At 35.9% G+C, this 17,476-nt stretch overlaps 1 protein-coding gene across 4 annotated transcripts in view; it reads right to left on the bottom strand.

The window, feature by feature from the left end:
* Positions 1-6,764: 6,764 nt before the first annotated feature.
* The window catches only part of IGSF11 (immunoglobulin superfamily member 11), a 341,723-nt gene continuing 331,011 nt past the window's right edge, over positions 6,765-17,476 (bottom strand). For all 4 annotated transcript variants that reach the window (XM_077118260.1, XM_077118261.1, XM_077118259.1 and 1 more), the window contains 3 exons: positions 15,707-15,829; positions 14,821-14,971; positions 6,765-9,858 (listed from right to left, as the gene is read on the bottom strand). In XM_077118260.1, the coding sequence (XP_076974375.1) occupies positions 9,414-9,858; positions 14,821-14,971; positions 15,707-15,829 (719 nt within the window). In that variant the 3' untranslated portion in view covers positions 6,765-9,413. The remainder of the gene's footprint in view (positions 9,859-14,820; positions 14,972-15,706; positions 15,830-17,476) is intronic.

Below are 17,476 nucleotides of genomic sequence, written 5' to 3'. Positions count from 1 at the left end.
GGATCAGAATTGTTCTTTTCTGGGGAACATAACAGTTTCAAAGTAGCACAGACTTGTCCCATAATCTGGGGAAAGTCAGTGCATTTCCAGTTGTATGCAGGATAGTTGATTATTGCTAGGTGAAAATCTGTTATTGTTTTTATTTAGAGATTAAGTATGGCTTAGAGATGTGTATGGGTGCTAAGTAAACAAAGGGTGGACTGTGATGGTTAAGTTCATGTGTCAACTTGGCCAGGTTATGGCATCCAGTTGTTTGGTTAAGCAAGCACTGGCCTCATTGTTATTGTGATGATATTTTGTGTATTTAAATAATCAGTAAGTTGATTGCATATAAAGCTGATTACATCTACAATTAACTGAGATTGCTTTCAGTAATGAAAGAAATCTTATCTAATCAGTTGAAGGCCTTAAAAGACAAAGTGATGACTGATTACTATGTGACCAGCCCTACAAGAAATGGAAAGGACGTTCCTAAACTTGAAAGAAAAGGATATTAAGGAGTAACCTGAAGCCATATAAAGGAATAAAATCTCCAATAAAGGTAACTACCTGGATAAATACAAATGCCAGTATTATTGTATTCTCAGTATGTAGCTCTACTTCTTACTTCCTATCAGATATAGAATACAGTTGGATAAGAAATAATATTGTGGGCACACAAAATACAGAGATAATGTGTGACAAAAACAACATAAAGAAGGGAAATGAGAGGTATTTATGTAGAGACTGTGTGTGCTATTGAAGTTGGTATCATTTCTAACTAGTTCAAGTGTTAAATATAAACCCTATAGTAAACACAAACAAAATGCTTGAATATATATAGAGCGAGGAGTGAAAATGAGAAGGGAATTATCTGTTTCATTACAAAAGATTGACTATATACAAAAGAAGCCTAGAATGTAGGAAAAGGGAGACAAAATAGGTATAAGATGTACAAGAACCAAATGGCTGAAGTCCTGAATGATCGATCAGTCATTACTCTGAATATAAAAGCATTCAACATCCCAATCAAGAAATATAGCAGAATTGATAAAGAAAAAAAAATAGCATGTAGGGGGGTGCAAGGGTAGTTTGTGGTAGAATTCTCACCTGCCATGCAGGAAACCCGAGTTCGATTGCTGGCCCATAAACTTCCCAAAACAAAGAAACAGACAAAAAGAAAGAAAGAAAAAGAACAAAAATTCACAAATGGTGTTGCAATAATGGGAAACTCACATGGAAAAAAGAATTAAATGTGACACCTGCCATACAGCATACAAAAAAAAATAGCATAAACCAACTATATATTGTTTACAAGAGACTCACCTTAGGCCCAAAGACATAAATAGGTTTAAAGTGAAAGGATGAAAAAAAAATGTCATGCAAATAGTAACCCAAAGAAAGCTGGAGTGGCTTTACTAATATTGGACAAAATAGACTTTAAGCCAAACACTGTTACAAGAGACAAAAAGACCCTATATATTTAGAAAAGGGTCAATCCACCAAGATGATGTAAGAATTATAAACATATATGCATCTAATCACAGAGTCCCAAAATACACGAGGCAAACATTTACAAAATTGAATGGAGAAATAGATACATCTACAATAATAGCTGGAGATTTCAATATACCACTTTCATTAATAGATAGAACATCTGGACAAAGATCAATAAGGAAACAGAGGATTTAACAATACTATAAATGAACTAGACCTAACAAATATATACAGACCACCACACCCAACCACAAAATACTTACTCTTCTCAAGTAGATCATTCTCCAGGACATATCACATGTTAGGTCACAAAACAAATAACATATTTCAAAAAGTTTAAATTATACATAGCATCTTCTTAGAGCACAATGGAAGAAAGCTGGAAATCAATAAACACAAGGAAAACTGGAAAATTCACAAATATCTGGAAAATAAACAATGGGTCAAAGAAGAAATCACAAAAGAAACTGGAAATATTTTGAAATAAAGGAAAACAAAAACAGCATAGCAAAGCTTATGGGATACAGAAGTATCCCAGGTGAGGCTGTGCTCAGAGATGGAAGGCTATGAATGCCTACATTAAAAAAAAAAAAAAAAGATTTCAAATCAGTAATCTAACTTGACATCTGAAAGAACTAGAATAAGAAGCACACGTGTTTTTATTTACAGAAGTAGAAGGGAAGAAATAATTAAGAGAAATGAAATACAGGATGCGAAAACAATTGAATCAATGAAACCAAAAACTGGATCTTTGAAAAGATCAATAAAATTGACAAATCTTTGGCTAGACTGACAAATATAAAAAGAGAAAGAATGTAAATAACCAAAATCTAAACTGAAAGCAGGGACATTACCACTGATCTTGCAGAATTAGAAGGACTATAAGAGAACAGTATGAACAACTGTATACTATAAAATTAGATAATCTAGAAGAAATGGAAAATTTCCTAGAAACACACACTAACCTAAACTTAATTGAGTAGAAATGGAAGATCTCAACAGACCTATAGCAAATAAAGAGATTGAATCAATAAGCAAAACCTCTGAACAAAAAGTCCAGGACCAGTTGGCTTCATTGACAAATTCTACCAAACATTCAAAGAAAAATTAATACCAATCCTGCTCAAACTTTTCAAAAAAATTGAAGGAAACTGCTCCTAGCTCACTCTATGAGGCCACCATTACCCTAATAACTAAGCCAGATAAGAATATTACAAGAAAACTACAGACCAATTTCCTTTACAAATTTAGATGCAAAAATCCTCAATAGAATTTTGAGCAAATCAAATCCAACAGCATATTGAAAGACTTATATACCACGATAAAGTGGGATTTATCCCAGGAATGCAAAGGTGGTTCAACATAATAAAACCAATGCAACAAACCACATTAACAGAATGAAGGGGAAAAATTAAATGAACATCTCAAAAGATACAGTAAAGTCACAAACAAAATCTAACCTTTTCATGATAAAAACACTTTGAAAATAGGAATAGAAAGTAACAGCCTTAACAAGATAAATGGCATACATTAAAAAAAAAAAAAAACCCACAGCGAACATTACCCTTAATGGTGAAAGACAGTAAGTGTTCCCTTTAAGGTTAGGAAGAAACAAGTCTGCTGTTAGCACTGCTATTCAACATTGTTCTAGAAGTACCTGTCAGAGCAATTAGATAAAGAAAAAGAAATAAAAGGTATCTAAATTGGAAAGGAGGAAGTATCTCTATTTATAAATGACATGATCCTTTATATACATGTATGCAGTGGCTTGAAACTGTTATGTACCCCAGAAAAGCCATGTTCTTCTAATCCAGTCTTGTGGAGGCAGACTTATTGTTGGGTGGGACCTTTTGATTAGGTTGTTTTCATGGAGATGTGACCCATACGATTGTGGGTGGGACCTCTTGATTGGATTGTTTCCATTGAGATGGACCCACACTCATGTGGGGGTGGGTCTTGATCAGCTTACTGGAGTCCTTTCAGATGAAAATATTCTGGATAAAGCTCACACACAGATGTTTGGAGATGTAAAAGGGAAATGACCCAGGAGATGCCAGAAGCTGAGAGAGCCATTTGAAACCAGGAGCCAGAAGAAAAGGGCCAGCAGACGTCACCATGTCCCTTCCCATGTAAAAGAGAAACCCTGGATGCAATCAGCCTTTCTTGAGTGAAGGTATCCTATTGTAATGCCTTAATTTGGACATTTTCATGGACTTATAACTGTAAATTTGTAACCAAATAAATTCCCTTTGTAAAAGTCAATCCATTTCTGGTATATTGCATTCTGGCAGTATTAGCAAACTGAAACAATATAGAAACTCCCAAAGATGTCATATGAAATTTACTAGAATTTATAAATGAATTTTGAAGTTTCAGGCTACAAGATTAATATACAAAAGCCAGTTCTGTTTCTATACATGACAAGGAATATTCTGAAATGGAAATTAAACAAACAATCCCACACACAATAGATCCTAAAAGAATAAAATACGTAGGAATAAATTTTACCAAGGAGGTGAAGGCCTTGTACACTGACAACTACAAAACATTGTTGAAAGAAATAAGAGACCTAAATAAATGGCAAAGCATCCTGTGTTTAAGGATAGGAAGACTTACCAAGATATCAATACTCCCTAAAACTATATATAGATTCAATGCAATACCTATCAATATCCCAGTAGCATTTTTATGCAGACAAAGAAAATCCAATTCTCAAACTTATATGAAATTGCAAGGGGCCCCATAGCCAAACAAACATAGCAAAGGAAGAACAAAATTGAAGGTATCACACTTCCTGATTTCAAAACTTACAACAAATCCACAATAATAAAAATAGTGTGATATCGGCATGAAGACAGACATATAGATCAATGGAATAAAACTTAGAGTTCAGAGTAAAACCCACAATCTATGGCCAAATGATTTCTGACAAGGATACCAAGTACAATAATTGGAGAAATAATGGTCTCTTCAGCAAATGGTGCTGTGAAAACCGGATATACACTTGCAACAGAATGAAGTTGGGTCCTTACTTGAAACCATACACAAAAATGAACTCTAAATGGATCAAGGACCTAAACTTAATGGCTAAAACCATAAAACTTCTAGAAAACATAGGAGGTGGGTCTCATTAACCTTGATTTTGGCAGTGGTTTCTTAGATACAACACAAGAGCATGAGCCACAAAAAGAAAAATGACATAAAATAGACTTTGTCAAAATTAAAAACTTGCACATTCTTTCACAATCAAGAAAGTGAAAGAAAATCTACAGAATGGGAGAAACTATTTGGAACCCATATATCTTTTAAGTGTTTAATATTAGGAGTATATGAAGAATTGCTACAACTCAACAATAAAAAGACAATAACCCAATTGAAACATGGGAAAGGACTTGAATAACGTTTCTCTAAAAATATACAAATGACCAATAAGCACATGAAACGATGCTCAGCATCATTGGTCATCAGGAAAATGCAAATAAAAACCACAATGAGATACCACTTCATATCCACTCGGAGAGTTATTATTTTAAAAATTTGTCATAAGTTGGTGAGGATATTGAGAAATAGGAATCCTTATAGAGTGCTGGGAACACTGTAGAATGGTATAGCCACCATGGAAATCAGTTTGGCGGTTCCTTAAAAAATGGAAAATAGAACTATCATATGACCCAGCAATCCTACTCCTTTATATATAACCACCCCCCAAATTGAAAGCAGCAGTATTCCCAATAGCTAGAAGGTATAAGCAATCCATTCAAAAGAATAGAAAAACAAATGTGAGATTTACACTCAATGGAGTATTATTAATTCATAACAAGGAAAGAAGTTTTGGTACATGCTACAACATGGATGAACTTTGAGACATCCATGAAATAAGCCAAACACAGAGTAATATTGAATGAGCTTGCTTAAAGGAAACATGTAAAAGAAGCAAATTCTATAGTGACTGATAGTTTATAGGTTACTAGGGGTATGGGATACGGGATGAGAGTTTTAGCTTAATAGGTGAAGAGCTTCTGTTTGATGTGATGAAAAAATAGAGGTAATGGATATCAATGATGGTAGTATACTACAGGGAGTGTAATACTACTGAATTGCACACTTTAAAGTGGCTAAAACGGGAAATTTATAGTATATTTGTTATTACAATTTTTTAAAAAAAATGTCAATTTGTATATATTTTCGCGTGTGTGTATATATATATGCATACAAACTATATATATATATATATATAACTGGTATGTATGTATGTATGTGTATATATATATTGTTTTTATGTATCTAATGTGGTCAAAACTGTGATATTGGTGGAAGGACAGATGAATGGAACTCAAAAAGAGGTCTCACAAATATGTCTAAATAATTTTTGACAAAACAATTTACTGGATGAAGTATACAGACAGTGTTAAAGCAATTGAACATCCATAGGTTAAAAAAACAGAACTTCAATTTAAGCCTTACACATTATTAAAAAGTTAGCCCAAAATAGATCACAGACTTAAATGTAAAACAGGAAACTATGAAACTTTTAGAAAAAAAAAAACAGGCGAAAATCTTTGGGAGCTAAGCTAGGTGAAGAATTTAGGCTTGATGCCAAAAGCACCAACTATAAAAGGAAAAAATGGTAATTTGAATTCATCAAAATTTAAAAAAATCTTCTACTCTGTGAAATATTGTGGAAGATGATGAAAAGGTAAGCTATAAACAGGGAGAAAATATTTGCAAATAATATATTCAACAAAGAGATGTATCTAGAATTTATAAAGAACTCTCAAAACTCAACAGTAAAAGAACAAAGATTCTATTAGAAAATGGGTAAAAAGAGATATTTGAGGGTTTAAAGATGACAAATAAGAGCATGAAGATATGTTCAATATCATTAGCCATTAGAAACACAAATAAAATACTAGATAACACTACACTTATTGCAATGGCTAAACTAAAAATACTGTTAGCACCACATGTCTGTGCAGATGCTGAGAAACTGAATCACTCATATGTTGCTGGTAGAAATGTAAATGGTACAGCCACTCTGAAAAAAGAGTATTTCAAATTTTGCAAAGCTAAATATTCACTTTCAACATGATCCAGCAGCAACTGCACTCTTAGGAATTTTTCCCAGAAAAATCAAAACTTATGTTTACACAAAAACCTGAACACAATGTTCATAGAAGCTTTATTTAAAATGGTAAAAAACTGGAAACAACCTAAATGCCCTTCAACAGATGAATGGTTAAACTAACCATTCCATAACATGGTACATCCATACCATGGAATACTAACCAGCGATATAAAGGGACAATCGATACATGCAACAACTTAGATGAGTTTCACATATTAATGATTGTCAGGGATTAGGGGCAGGTAGAGGGAGGGAGATGGATGTGGCCATAAAAGGGCAACACAAGGAATCCTGTACCTTGACTGTGGTGATCATACAAATCTACATGTGATAAAACTACACAGAAGGACACACACACACACACAGAGTACGTATGCAACTAGTAAAATCTTGAAATCTGAAGAAGGTTAATGGATTGTATTCATGTCAAATTGTGATACTTTGCAAAACATAACCATTGGGGGAACTGGGTGAAGGGCACAGGGAGTCTCTCTGTTTTGTTTCTTACCACTTCATGTAAACATATAATTATCTCAAAATAAAAAATTAAATAGAAATAATGATCCAATGCATATCAAGAGCTATGATCATGCTCAATACTTGAATAGGAATCAACAGTCATGTATCTAATCAGCACCCAAACTTGGCACTGTGCTAGGTTATGGAGATTCAATGATGGAAACAGCAGGCATAGGTTCTACCTTCAGTCTAGGAAACATGAAAATAGTTCAGTGTAGGAAGAGGTCCTTCACATTTTCAGTAACACGTGTGGGAACTGGAATCAAACCACTAAGAATAGGACAGAGGCTAAATAAATTTTGGAAGACTATGTGGTCATTAAAATGATTACGTAAACCATTTAACAACATGGAAAAATGCTTATAGCATTATTGAGAACACTAAATACAAAATCATATATTCATTAGCATTATGACAATTAATGACAACTTGTTTTATATGAATAAATGAATACATTTTTATTGAATTTTAGTCATTAGAAAGGATAATGAAGTGTAAGTAAATGCTTTCTAAACAACATCCGATAATATCTTTTCTGTGTTATACTATTTTCACTTCTTTATAAAAAGTATAGACATTCATTTAAATTTTTACAAAATCAAAACCATCAAATGGAAAAAATAAGTAATGCTAAAGTAAATTCAGCGTTTATCAACATTGAAATGGATGTAAAGGTTAGGTTCTGAGTTTGGCCTTCTTGGAAAAATATGTGCAACTGTTGTTTTCCATTTACTCAATTAAGTCAAAAAATTGGGAGACTACTCCCTATGATGACTAGGATTGCAGGTCAAAAGGGCAAAAAGCATTGAGGGAAGGGAGAGTTAAAGGACACATGGGGTAGAGAAGATACTGATTATAGGGTCAGTATCATAAATAATTTAGGAAACAAATTTGGGAGGAAATCATTTGTGGCTGCTTCAAGTGTGATCAAGGTGAGATAATCACCAACACAAGTATGGCCAGATCTACACAGCACATAATATAGTTGGAGATTGGGAAATTATCAGATGGACTGTAAGGCCACACAAGCCAGGCAAATAATCACAAAAGGAGTCTTCTTTAGAGTGGTATAAAATGCATGTGGGCAAAACCCTGTGCAAAACTGCAACCCTGAGTTGTCACTGACATAGGGCAGAACTTCCGAGTAGCATACCTAAAGACATTCCTTTTGTCTTGGTTTTATCTCTATTAAAAAAATTATTTGGGGAAAACAAAAACAACCCCTGTCCTCCCTGACTAACCTACTAACCTCTACTTGTCAAACAAAGAGAAAGTCATCTACCCCTGTGCAAGAGGCATCAGCTGTTGTCCTCATTAAGAGTAACCTAGTGTGATGACAAGGGAGACCTGAACAGCCCTGATCCGAATGGCTGCCCAGATGGAGAAGGCCCTTAGGCCACCACCTAGCTCTCCCGTAATGAACCTCCTCTTAAGATCACTGAACATAATCACTGAACATGGTGTTAAACAATGGTCTTTCCTCTCCTAGCTCAATACCCCTCATGTACTAAACAATAAGAACAGTTTTCTTTTAAAAAAATATTTTTCCAGGAAATAATGAACAGTAATTGCCATGGACCTGTAACAGATCCTAGAAAAAAGTAGACAGGCAAGAATCTGTCAATACAGCAATATTCCAAATATGAAATTCATGGTTCAGGAAGAGATAAATAAATAAATATGAAGGGACATCCCAAAGAAATTTCCTTTGTTTTTCCCCATTTCTTACTGTGTTTTATGTAAAAAATTTGATTCTATGATACAAGAGCCAGCCTTGTGGGGACCAGTATGAACCATTTATGCCATTAAGACCTCAACATAATGAGGGAATGGAGAGAAGCAGAACATATCACAGGCTTGCTCATTATTTTTTTTCCTAAAGATACCTATTTTTTAAAATAGTTCATTATTTAAACTCCATCTGGCACTTTAGTCTCTTGGAAAAAAAAAATGTAGTTAGTCACGGATTAAAGAACAAGCCCATCTGGACAGTAGTTTGGATTTTAAGTGCCATTCTGATCTTATACCTTCATCCTTGGCTTGGCACATCTTTGAGATCCAGCTTTTGAGTAGAATCCCAGAAAATCTGTGGTGGGGGAAAAGAAGTCTTCATGATGAAACCGTCCAGTCCCTTTTACAAATCTTAGTGACCATGTAACAGCATTGCTTCTTCTCTGTGCCATTTACTAATACAAGAATAAAGTGTTTCTTTACCAGCACTCACCCCACCCCACCCTGATTCATATGGAGGCATTCCATTTATGTTTTTCTGTACACTATATGCCCTCATGTCCTATACCAGGGACCCAGCCCGACTCTGGGCTGGCACCATGACGGGTACGGCACCAATTCGCTCCAGTGTTGCTTGGCTCACAGTGTAGGAGTGTGTATGCTGAGGCCGAGGCTTCCGGCTGACTGAGCCATTGCTCTTAGACATGACCTGTGGTGGTGACCCTCTACTAGCTGTCACTACCAACGTCTTATGTGGAGCTGGAATGAGGTGGTTCCCATTAGCATAGATGGATGTTATATTGGCATTGCCTGAGTGGATGGAGAAAGACTGGCGCAGGTCACTGAAGTGGGTGAATGACTCTGTGTTTCTATGAACTTTTGGATTGTTGTCCCAGTATCGACTGTTGTAGGTATTGGAAGAGGTCAACGTGTTGTTCTCTGAGGAGGATATCTCGGTGTGAAATGCTTTGGCAGAAGAAGTACATTTAGGTGGAAGATCATCCTCTCTGAAAAGCCAAACAAAAGTTATTATTAGAATATGTTTTAGGTTTATCTCATCCTCCTGCTCAGGACTGTTTTCTTCTCATGTTAAGGTTAATATGTCTGTAAAACACAAATCCTCGGGAAAGACCACACTATCATGAAAGCAAACATGGTGGCCCTGCACGGCCTCACTTTGGCTCTCATTTCCTTTGAGACAATGGTCAAGTAAATTTTTCCTCAACTTCTCAACATCTAAGAGTAAGAAAGGGAGATATCAGATCACTCAAAGATTGTCTCTTACAATATAAGTATGGCATTTTTTTTTTGCTACAAATAGGAAAATAGCCCATTAAAAAAAAATTCTTAACTAGTTGCTATAAAATAGCTAAGAAATCAAGCTATGAGTTGTAGGAAATAGTTATTTCCTCAAGAAATTATTAGAGTTGTCCTGGTTTTACTATCCTTTGGGGTTGGAGAAATTGTTGGTGTGCTAAGAGGTTTTCCTCAGTAATCTTAAGCTAAAATGGTTCTATTTCTGTCCAAAGCCCAAACTCTTAAGAATTACAAAAGCCTAGTCTTTAAGATTAAGATATTAATGAATTTAATATTGATTGAACACCAGCCATTCTACCAGATGGTTCAGAAAAAATAAGAAATAGTTTCTATACCCGAGCAGCCTATGGTTAAATGGGGATGGCGGTTAATGCAAGAACATTTGCAAATCTGATAGGATGGACAAAGGGCTAAAAGACAACTGTGTGAAGAGATGATGCCTGGACTAGTCTTGATTGGGATCAAGGAATTTAGTGATTAGAAAGATGAAGGGAGAAGAATAAGGGGCAGAGGCATGAACAAAGACCCTGACACATGGGAGAATGTAGAACAGAGATTGGAACAGAGGGAGCAGGGAACTGGTGAGAGGTAAGACCAGGGAAGCCAATGAGGGTCAGATCTTAAAGGGCCATGCATGTTATACTAAGGAGCCTATAGTTATTAGGGCATTTTAATCAAAGATTAAATAATGAAATCTGAGACTGAGCCTGAAAATCTAAGTCTCCACAACACGGTGAGAATCACACTTTTTTTTTTTTTTGCATGCTGTACAGCAGGGTCACATTTCATTATTTTTCCATGTTGAGTATCCTATTATTTCAGCATCATTTGTTGAAATTTTTGTTTGTTTTTTGGGAAGTGCATGGACCGGGAATCAAACCCAGGTCTCCTGCATGGCAGGCAAGAATTCTACCACTGAACTACCCTTGTACTCCCAGTACTCCCAGAGTCACTTTTCCTTAAAGGTCATTTTTATGTTATTTTCATAAGACATTCATATTCTTGTCTGAACTTTCACACCAACTCATACTGCTTTGACCCATCTGTGTATAGGTACTGGTATGTTCTTCTGATTTTCCTTCTGGCTTTATGTTCTCATCTTTCCTCACTATTATTAAATTCAATGTAAGTTTAAACTCATTTTTTAAATAATGTTTACATTGGGATAGCCACCTACAACCACCTAATCTGTAGAATGTGGGGGCAGCTAGGGAAGCTCTACTTGATTCTCCCTAGTCGAGCATATGCTGGCCCCTCCGGTCCCTTCATGATGCAGTGAAGATGGCTGAATAGGACCATGAGGAAAAGTGATAGGACATACATGAAAGTATTTTGACCTGTTGTTCTAAAAATAACTTGTTAATACATAGAATTCTACATATTTGACAACCCAGTGACTGCGGACTATGGAGCCTTCAAACTGTTACATGTTAGTAAAATATTAGCTTTGTTGAAAAAAAAAATCAGATCAACTTTCTCTTGACACTTTGCAAACAAATAGTTTAACTAATGGAAAGGTCCTCAATAGGGTTTCTGAGAGGAAAAAAATTAACATTTACTGAGCATTCAGGTGTGAACTTCACAACTATTACTTCATTTTAACCTCACCATAATCTTCAAATTAGTGTTATTTTCCTTGATTATAAAATTGAAGAAACAGGCTCAGAGAGGTAAAATAATTTTACTGAGCCACACTACTACAAAGTGACCATGGTGCAATTTAAACCAAGCCTGGCTTCAAAGCCTGTTCTCTTTCCATTCCTTCAAGGTTAGGCATTTTGTTTGTTTTTAAGACTACTTGAAAATCTCCAAGTTACTCTCCTGAGTTCAATGCATTTGAACGGAGAGGCTATGAATGCAGACTCCGGGGCCAGATGGCCTGGGTTTTAATCTCTGTTCTGTCAGTGACCAGCTATATGATTCTGGATAAGTTACCTAATCTCTCCACAGCTCAATTTCCTCATCTGGGCATAATTATATTGCCTAGCTCATAGCATTGTTATGAATATTTAATGCACAAGTGTTTGTTTAAAAAATGAAGCATAAAAATAAACACACACCATATAAACGGGAACAAAGGTACCTCTTTGAAACTAGACTAGCAAATGGCTGACTGCTGTTGGCCTGCAAACTCAACACTTGCTTACAAAGCAAAATGAAACAAGAGGAAAGTAATTAAGTTGAAAATTAACATTTTTAAAAAGCTGTCACTAAAAGGGAACATGTAGTTTCGTAGCTTGAATGATTAAGACCTTTTAATAAGATGTGCACTCAGTTTATTTATATGTATGTAGAAAATGTTTCCATAAAAATCTTTGGTTATAGAAAAAAAAATCTACCCATGAATTCATTTTATAATACACAGATTTTCTACTATTGACAAGGACCACAGGAAAAAAATATGAGCTTAAAAACATTAAAATAATACCCAAAGATTCTAATATTCCTATTAAGAAGAATGTTTTGATTTATAGTCTATATTTTAGATTGATTTGGATTCTTACAAACACCCCCTTTAAGAAAAGAAACTCAAATGAACAATTCATTTACAACCTTAGCTCATTCAAAAAACACATTCTGATTACAATGCATCATTCTGAACTCCCATTTCACTGGACTTCTAACTCTACATGGCTTCTCACTCGTTCTGTTTTTTTTTTCTTATTGTTGTTTAAGCATAAACAGATCCATGCAACAGAAGATTGAGTCCTTTAGCTATATACCACAAATACCTATAGATCATTAAATATTATTTACAAATAAATAGCATCTTCTTGAATCTAACTATGATTCAAAGTATTACCTGCTAGGGCCATGAATGTTAAGGCCACCCAGATTGGAGGGGTATCATTTGGAAACAGACATATTTCATTCTCTATATCTAGTTATACAACACATCATACGCACAAACACATACAAACATACGAATTTTGCTTATCCATATGTGAATTTTTTCTTTATGGTGAATGCTACTTCCACAATTTATCTTATTTATCTGTGAGATGATAATGCCATAGTTACCACTTACGATAGGCCACTCTGTTGTAGGTCCTGTGCTAAGTAAGCCTTTTATGTATATCAACACACTTCACTTGTACAACTTAATAAGCAACCAAGGCTTTTGGGGCAGTTTTCTTGCTGCCTCAGTGTCCCACAGAAATGACACAGCTGGGATTTGAAATCAGTTCTGTCTGATGTGAAAAACCCATGCTCATGATTCTCTGCTACACCACCTTGTATCCTGCCTAGTAGGTCTCATCACACAGGCTGAAAGAGGTCATATGCTGGGCGCAAAAATAACTCACTCTTTTCCTGCTACGTACACAAATCTGAAGCTATCTGGTCAGCATAACTCAAGCCCTACAGATGGGAGGAGCAGAAAAAAATTATGCTCTTTGACATGAGACCTCCCAAACACTGCCCAGTGAGAGAGCAACAAGAAAAAGAAAGAATTAGAGTATATAACTGATACATGCAGAATATCCAAAAGAAGAGTCATATCCAAGTTAGGTAGTTCATTGAATCCTTGTTTATTGGCACAGCTTCAATATGGGAGGGAAAAGATACAACTGTCAGGGGCTGATGCTCTGCTAGAACCCAACATAGCTTAGACCTAACTGTCAATTCTTTTCTAAAAGCTAAGGCTAATCAGAGCTCATGTTTTTTTAGATGCCTGCTGCCTATATGAAATAAACAAACAAAAGTTCTGCTTTCTGTGAAACCTCCTTAATACAGAAGGTGGAGTTGGGCAGACAAAGAATAGGCTTCCCAATGGTTTCCACTGGATGTGATCTTTCAACTGCAAATCCCAAGATCTTTCTTGGGTAGAGTAAGCATAGTTAGGAGCTGTGTAATCATTACATCAAATATATGGAATGCTTTCATTTTATTTTCATCAAAAGAGGGTTGATGGAGTTACCATTTAGGCCTGATGAAATAGAAGATAATAAATAGCGCAGTACATTTTCGAAATGACACTTTTTCGAAGATTGAACTTATTTCCCAAATTATGAAAGAGTCTATTCACAATAATGCAGTTCCTATCTTCTATTTCTTCCTTGAATGCAGCTGGGTAGTAGCTCTCTCTCAGCAGACCTGGCAGCCCTCTCTCTCCTCACGAAACTCACTGATGATCATTGCATGAAGTCCCTATTCCATGTAGTAGCTAGAAGGTGATATATTTGTATTTGAATGTAGGGGGGGAAGAGAAGTCCTGTTTAGTATGCTTTCAGCTAGCTTTTACTGTCATATGTGCTGACAGTTACTAGACACTGGCTTGGCTCTAATAAAGCAGAGCTTTCGTTCCCATTTGACTAATGATTCTTATACACAGCACCCTTGTGCAAAACAGGATATAGGGTGAGGGTGATAGGAAGGGAGTAAAATTCAGATATTCCTGACTCTAGAGTGATAACATCATTGAACTGAGCCCAGATTTCCAACAAACATACACTCAGAAGTGAAATCTTGAATTCTGACCTAGGGCCATAATCCTATTTGTGATAGAACTCCATATATGGCATTTAGACCCTGGCCACTTAATTGTCTTGGCCATCACAGACACAAGAATCTTAACTGTCAAAATCTTAACTGCCAAAATGAATAAATATACAGACATTAGCTATGCAGGACAAGTTATGTGACTCACAAACCTTATTTCATTAGGAATTTCTTCTTCCTCCTCCTCTTTATTTTTGCTTCTCCAATAAAAGAATGCCCCTAAAATCAGTGCAATGCAAAAAATGATAATAACTGCACCAGTGCCAATGGCTCCAGCTATCAATCCAATGCTCCGGGGCTGGGCTGCAAAATATATTTAAAGAGTATTTAAATAAATAAAGAGAAAAATAGCATATACCCATATAATGCTATAAACACATAAATTTACTAAAGAAACTTCTTAATATGTACAAAATGGCCTTAAATATTCTACCCTTACAAAATTAAACCTCAGTTAACTTTCTCTCTATATCCCCAGTGCCTAATACCAACAAAGGCTCTCCAACATTTCTTAAATGAATGAATGAATGAATAAATGGCCTGCATAGCTTTAGTACACACAGTAAAGCACCTGTCTCGCTGACCTGATTAGACCCAAATTAACCCTGGCCATCAGTGGGATGCTTTATTATGCCATCACAGTCCTCTCTTTTGCAACCCAGAATTCTCAACCTCAGAGAAAATTTCTGCATTGGCTCTTTTGTCCTGTGGGCCCCCAAATTAAGCAAATATACAGGATTAGGAAAAACTACAGGAAGTTCCTGTCACAGCTATGAGATCAATACAAATATCCCTAAAGTCTGTAACACCATATAGTAAGAACGGGTTTGATTTTAATGATCCTGAGAAAGACATTTTGTCAGAAAAAGGTATCATAATACTGAGGCAGAAAAGTATATCAACACATTTTAACAGTATGTTCAATAATGACTAAAACCAAAAGAATTTCTATTTAATCTTCAGGCAATCTGAAAACAATTAAGCAGGATCCTTCTGAGTTCCAGACCCAATGTTGACACTGGAGTTTTATATACTTACGTGAAATAACCTGGAGATCCAAAAGACAGGTGCTGGTTCCAATGGCATTAGAAGCCACGCACTGATACAAACCTGAAGACAGAGCACTGATGTTCCGGATGGTGACTGTTCCCTGGACCTGGTCTGTCACAGAAATAATGATCAGGTGAGGATTTAGGAGAATGGATTAAAAAACAAACAAAAAAATCAGTAGACACGACTGTAAAAATAAATAGATAAACATTAGAGAATTATCTAGGATATCCTTTCTCTTTTATTGGAGAAATTCTTGGTTCATGAATGTTGGACACTACAATCACTACATCCCATTCATGGCCTGGCACTGCAGAGGACTGTCTTAAATGAAGTCAACCTTAAAACAATCTGGAGATTAGCACGTTAAATCCTAAACGTTAGTAGCCTTTCCTGAAGAAATGCTGGCCAAGGCCTATTTTAGAGAATTTATGATCAGTCACACCAAATTTTAATTCTTGAGTAACGTAATAATATGAAGAGCAAGTTAAACTTATTATAATAATATTCACTTCATACCTCACATAACAAATATCAGCTCTGTGCTCTAGGGAATAGGATATTACCCCCTTCCAACAACTGTTCTGATTGTCTGGGTTAGTTCAGGGCCTCCAAGAAGCAGACACCAAGAAATACATGAGATTTACTGGAGAAAATGCTAGTAATGGAAATGGAGAAGAAGGTGGAATAGGCAGGGAGAACCTTCAGATGCTGATGCAGGTCTGACGCCTATGAAGGGAGAGGGAAAGATGGGGGATTGGGTACAAAGAATCTCAGACTGCAGTAGAGTTCTAAGGATGTTTAAGGCAGGCTGGCTGAGGGAGAGGCCTTAAGCCAAAGTCACCCATTAAAGGAGTGCAGTGTCCTGCAGAAATAGGCCTGTGTTAGTAGCCCCGCTGTGCCCCGTTACTGTCTGGGAGCAGGACAGGGGAAGTGTGGCGCCTGTGTGAGACCCCAGATCTAGAAGAGCAGTGGCTGAAACTATCAATCATGTTCCTCACAGCAGGAGATCTGAGTGGTGCATTTTCAAAACTACCACATGGTATTACCAAGAAATGCTTCCAGAGGTCACATTTTACTAACTCATCAGCATTTACAGTTTGATTATTTATTCCTTGAAGGTAGAATGTAAATGATTTATAGTATAATAATAAAAATGAAAGTTAATATTTATTACTATGTGCCAAGCATTTGCTAAGCCTTTTATAGGTATTATCTCAATCTATAATGATCCTGTGAAGTAAGCAATATTATTATTATTATTAATGCCACTGAACAGATAGGGACACTGAGGCTTCAGGTGGGTAATAAGACAACAGAGTGAGTCATTAGGATTTGGAATTGTTTGGAGGGTTATCTGACCTCAAAGTTTTAGACTTCACTGCCTCTCTCAGCCAGAACATAACATATCTAGCCATATCAACCACTTGAAATTGCTGCAAATCTTACAGTAAGTAGAAAAGCCTCCCAATGGCACAAGTGAAAAAAAAAATCTGGTACAATGCCCATATATTCCTCGATCAAGACTTGGAGTTATTACCAGCCCCCGCTGGCTTATTTTTACATGGAATTAAGATTTTGTTATTTGGTTTCTGCTGGAAACCATCACTTCTATCTAGATCAAAGGAACAAGCAGAGAAGAAGGGTTAGCAAAAAGTAGTCATGACCGCATATGCATGAATTCATTCATTAATTCGCTTAATAAATAAATATTTACTGACCACTTTTTCTGTGTGTTGGGCAGTTTCTGAGGCTAGT

This window comes from Tamandua tetradactyla, chromosome 10, assembly GCF_023851605.1.
Source record: "Tamandua tetradactyla isolate mTamTet1 chromosome 10, mTamTet1.pri, whole genome shotgun sequence".
Lineage (NCBI taxonomy): Eukaryota > Metazoa > Chordata > Mammalia > Pilosa > Myrmecophagidae > Tamandua > Tamandua tetradactyla.
This window is presented reverse-complemented; position numbering and strand designations above follow the sequence as displayed.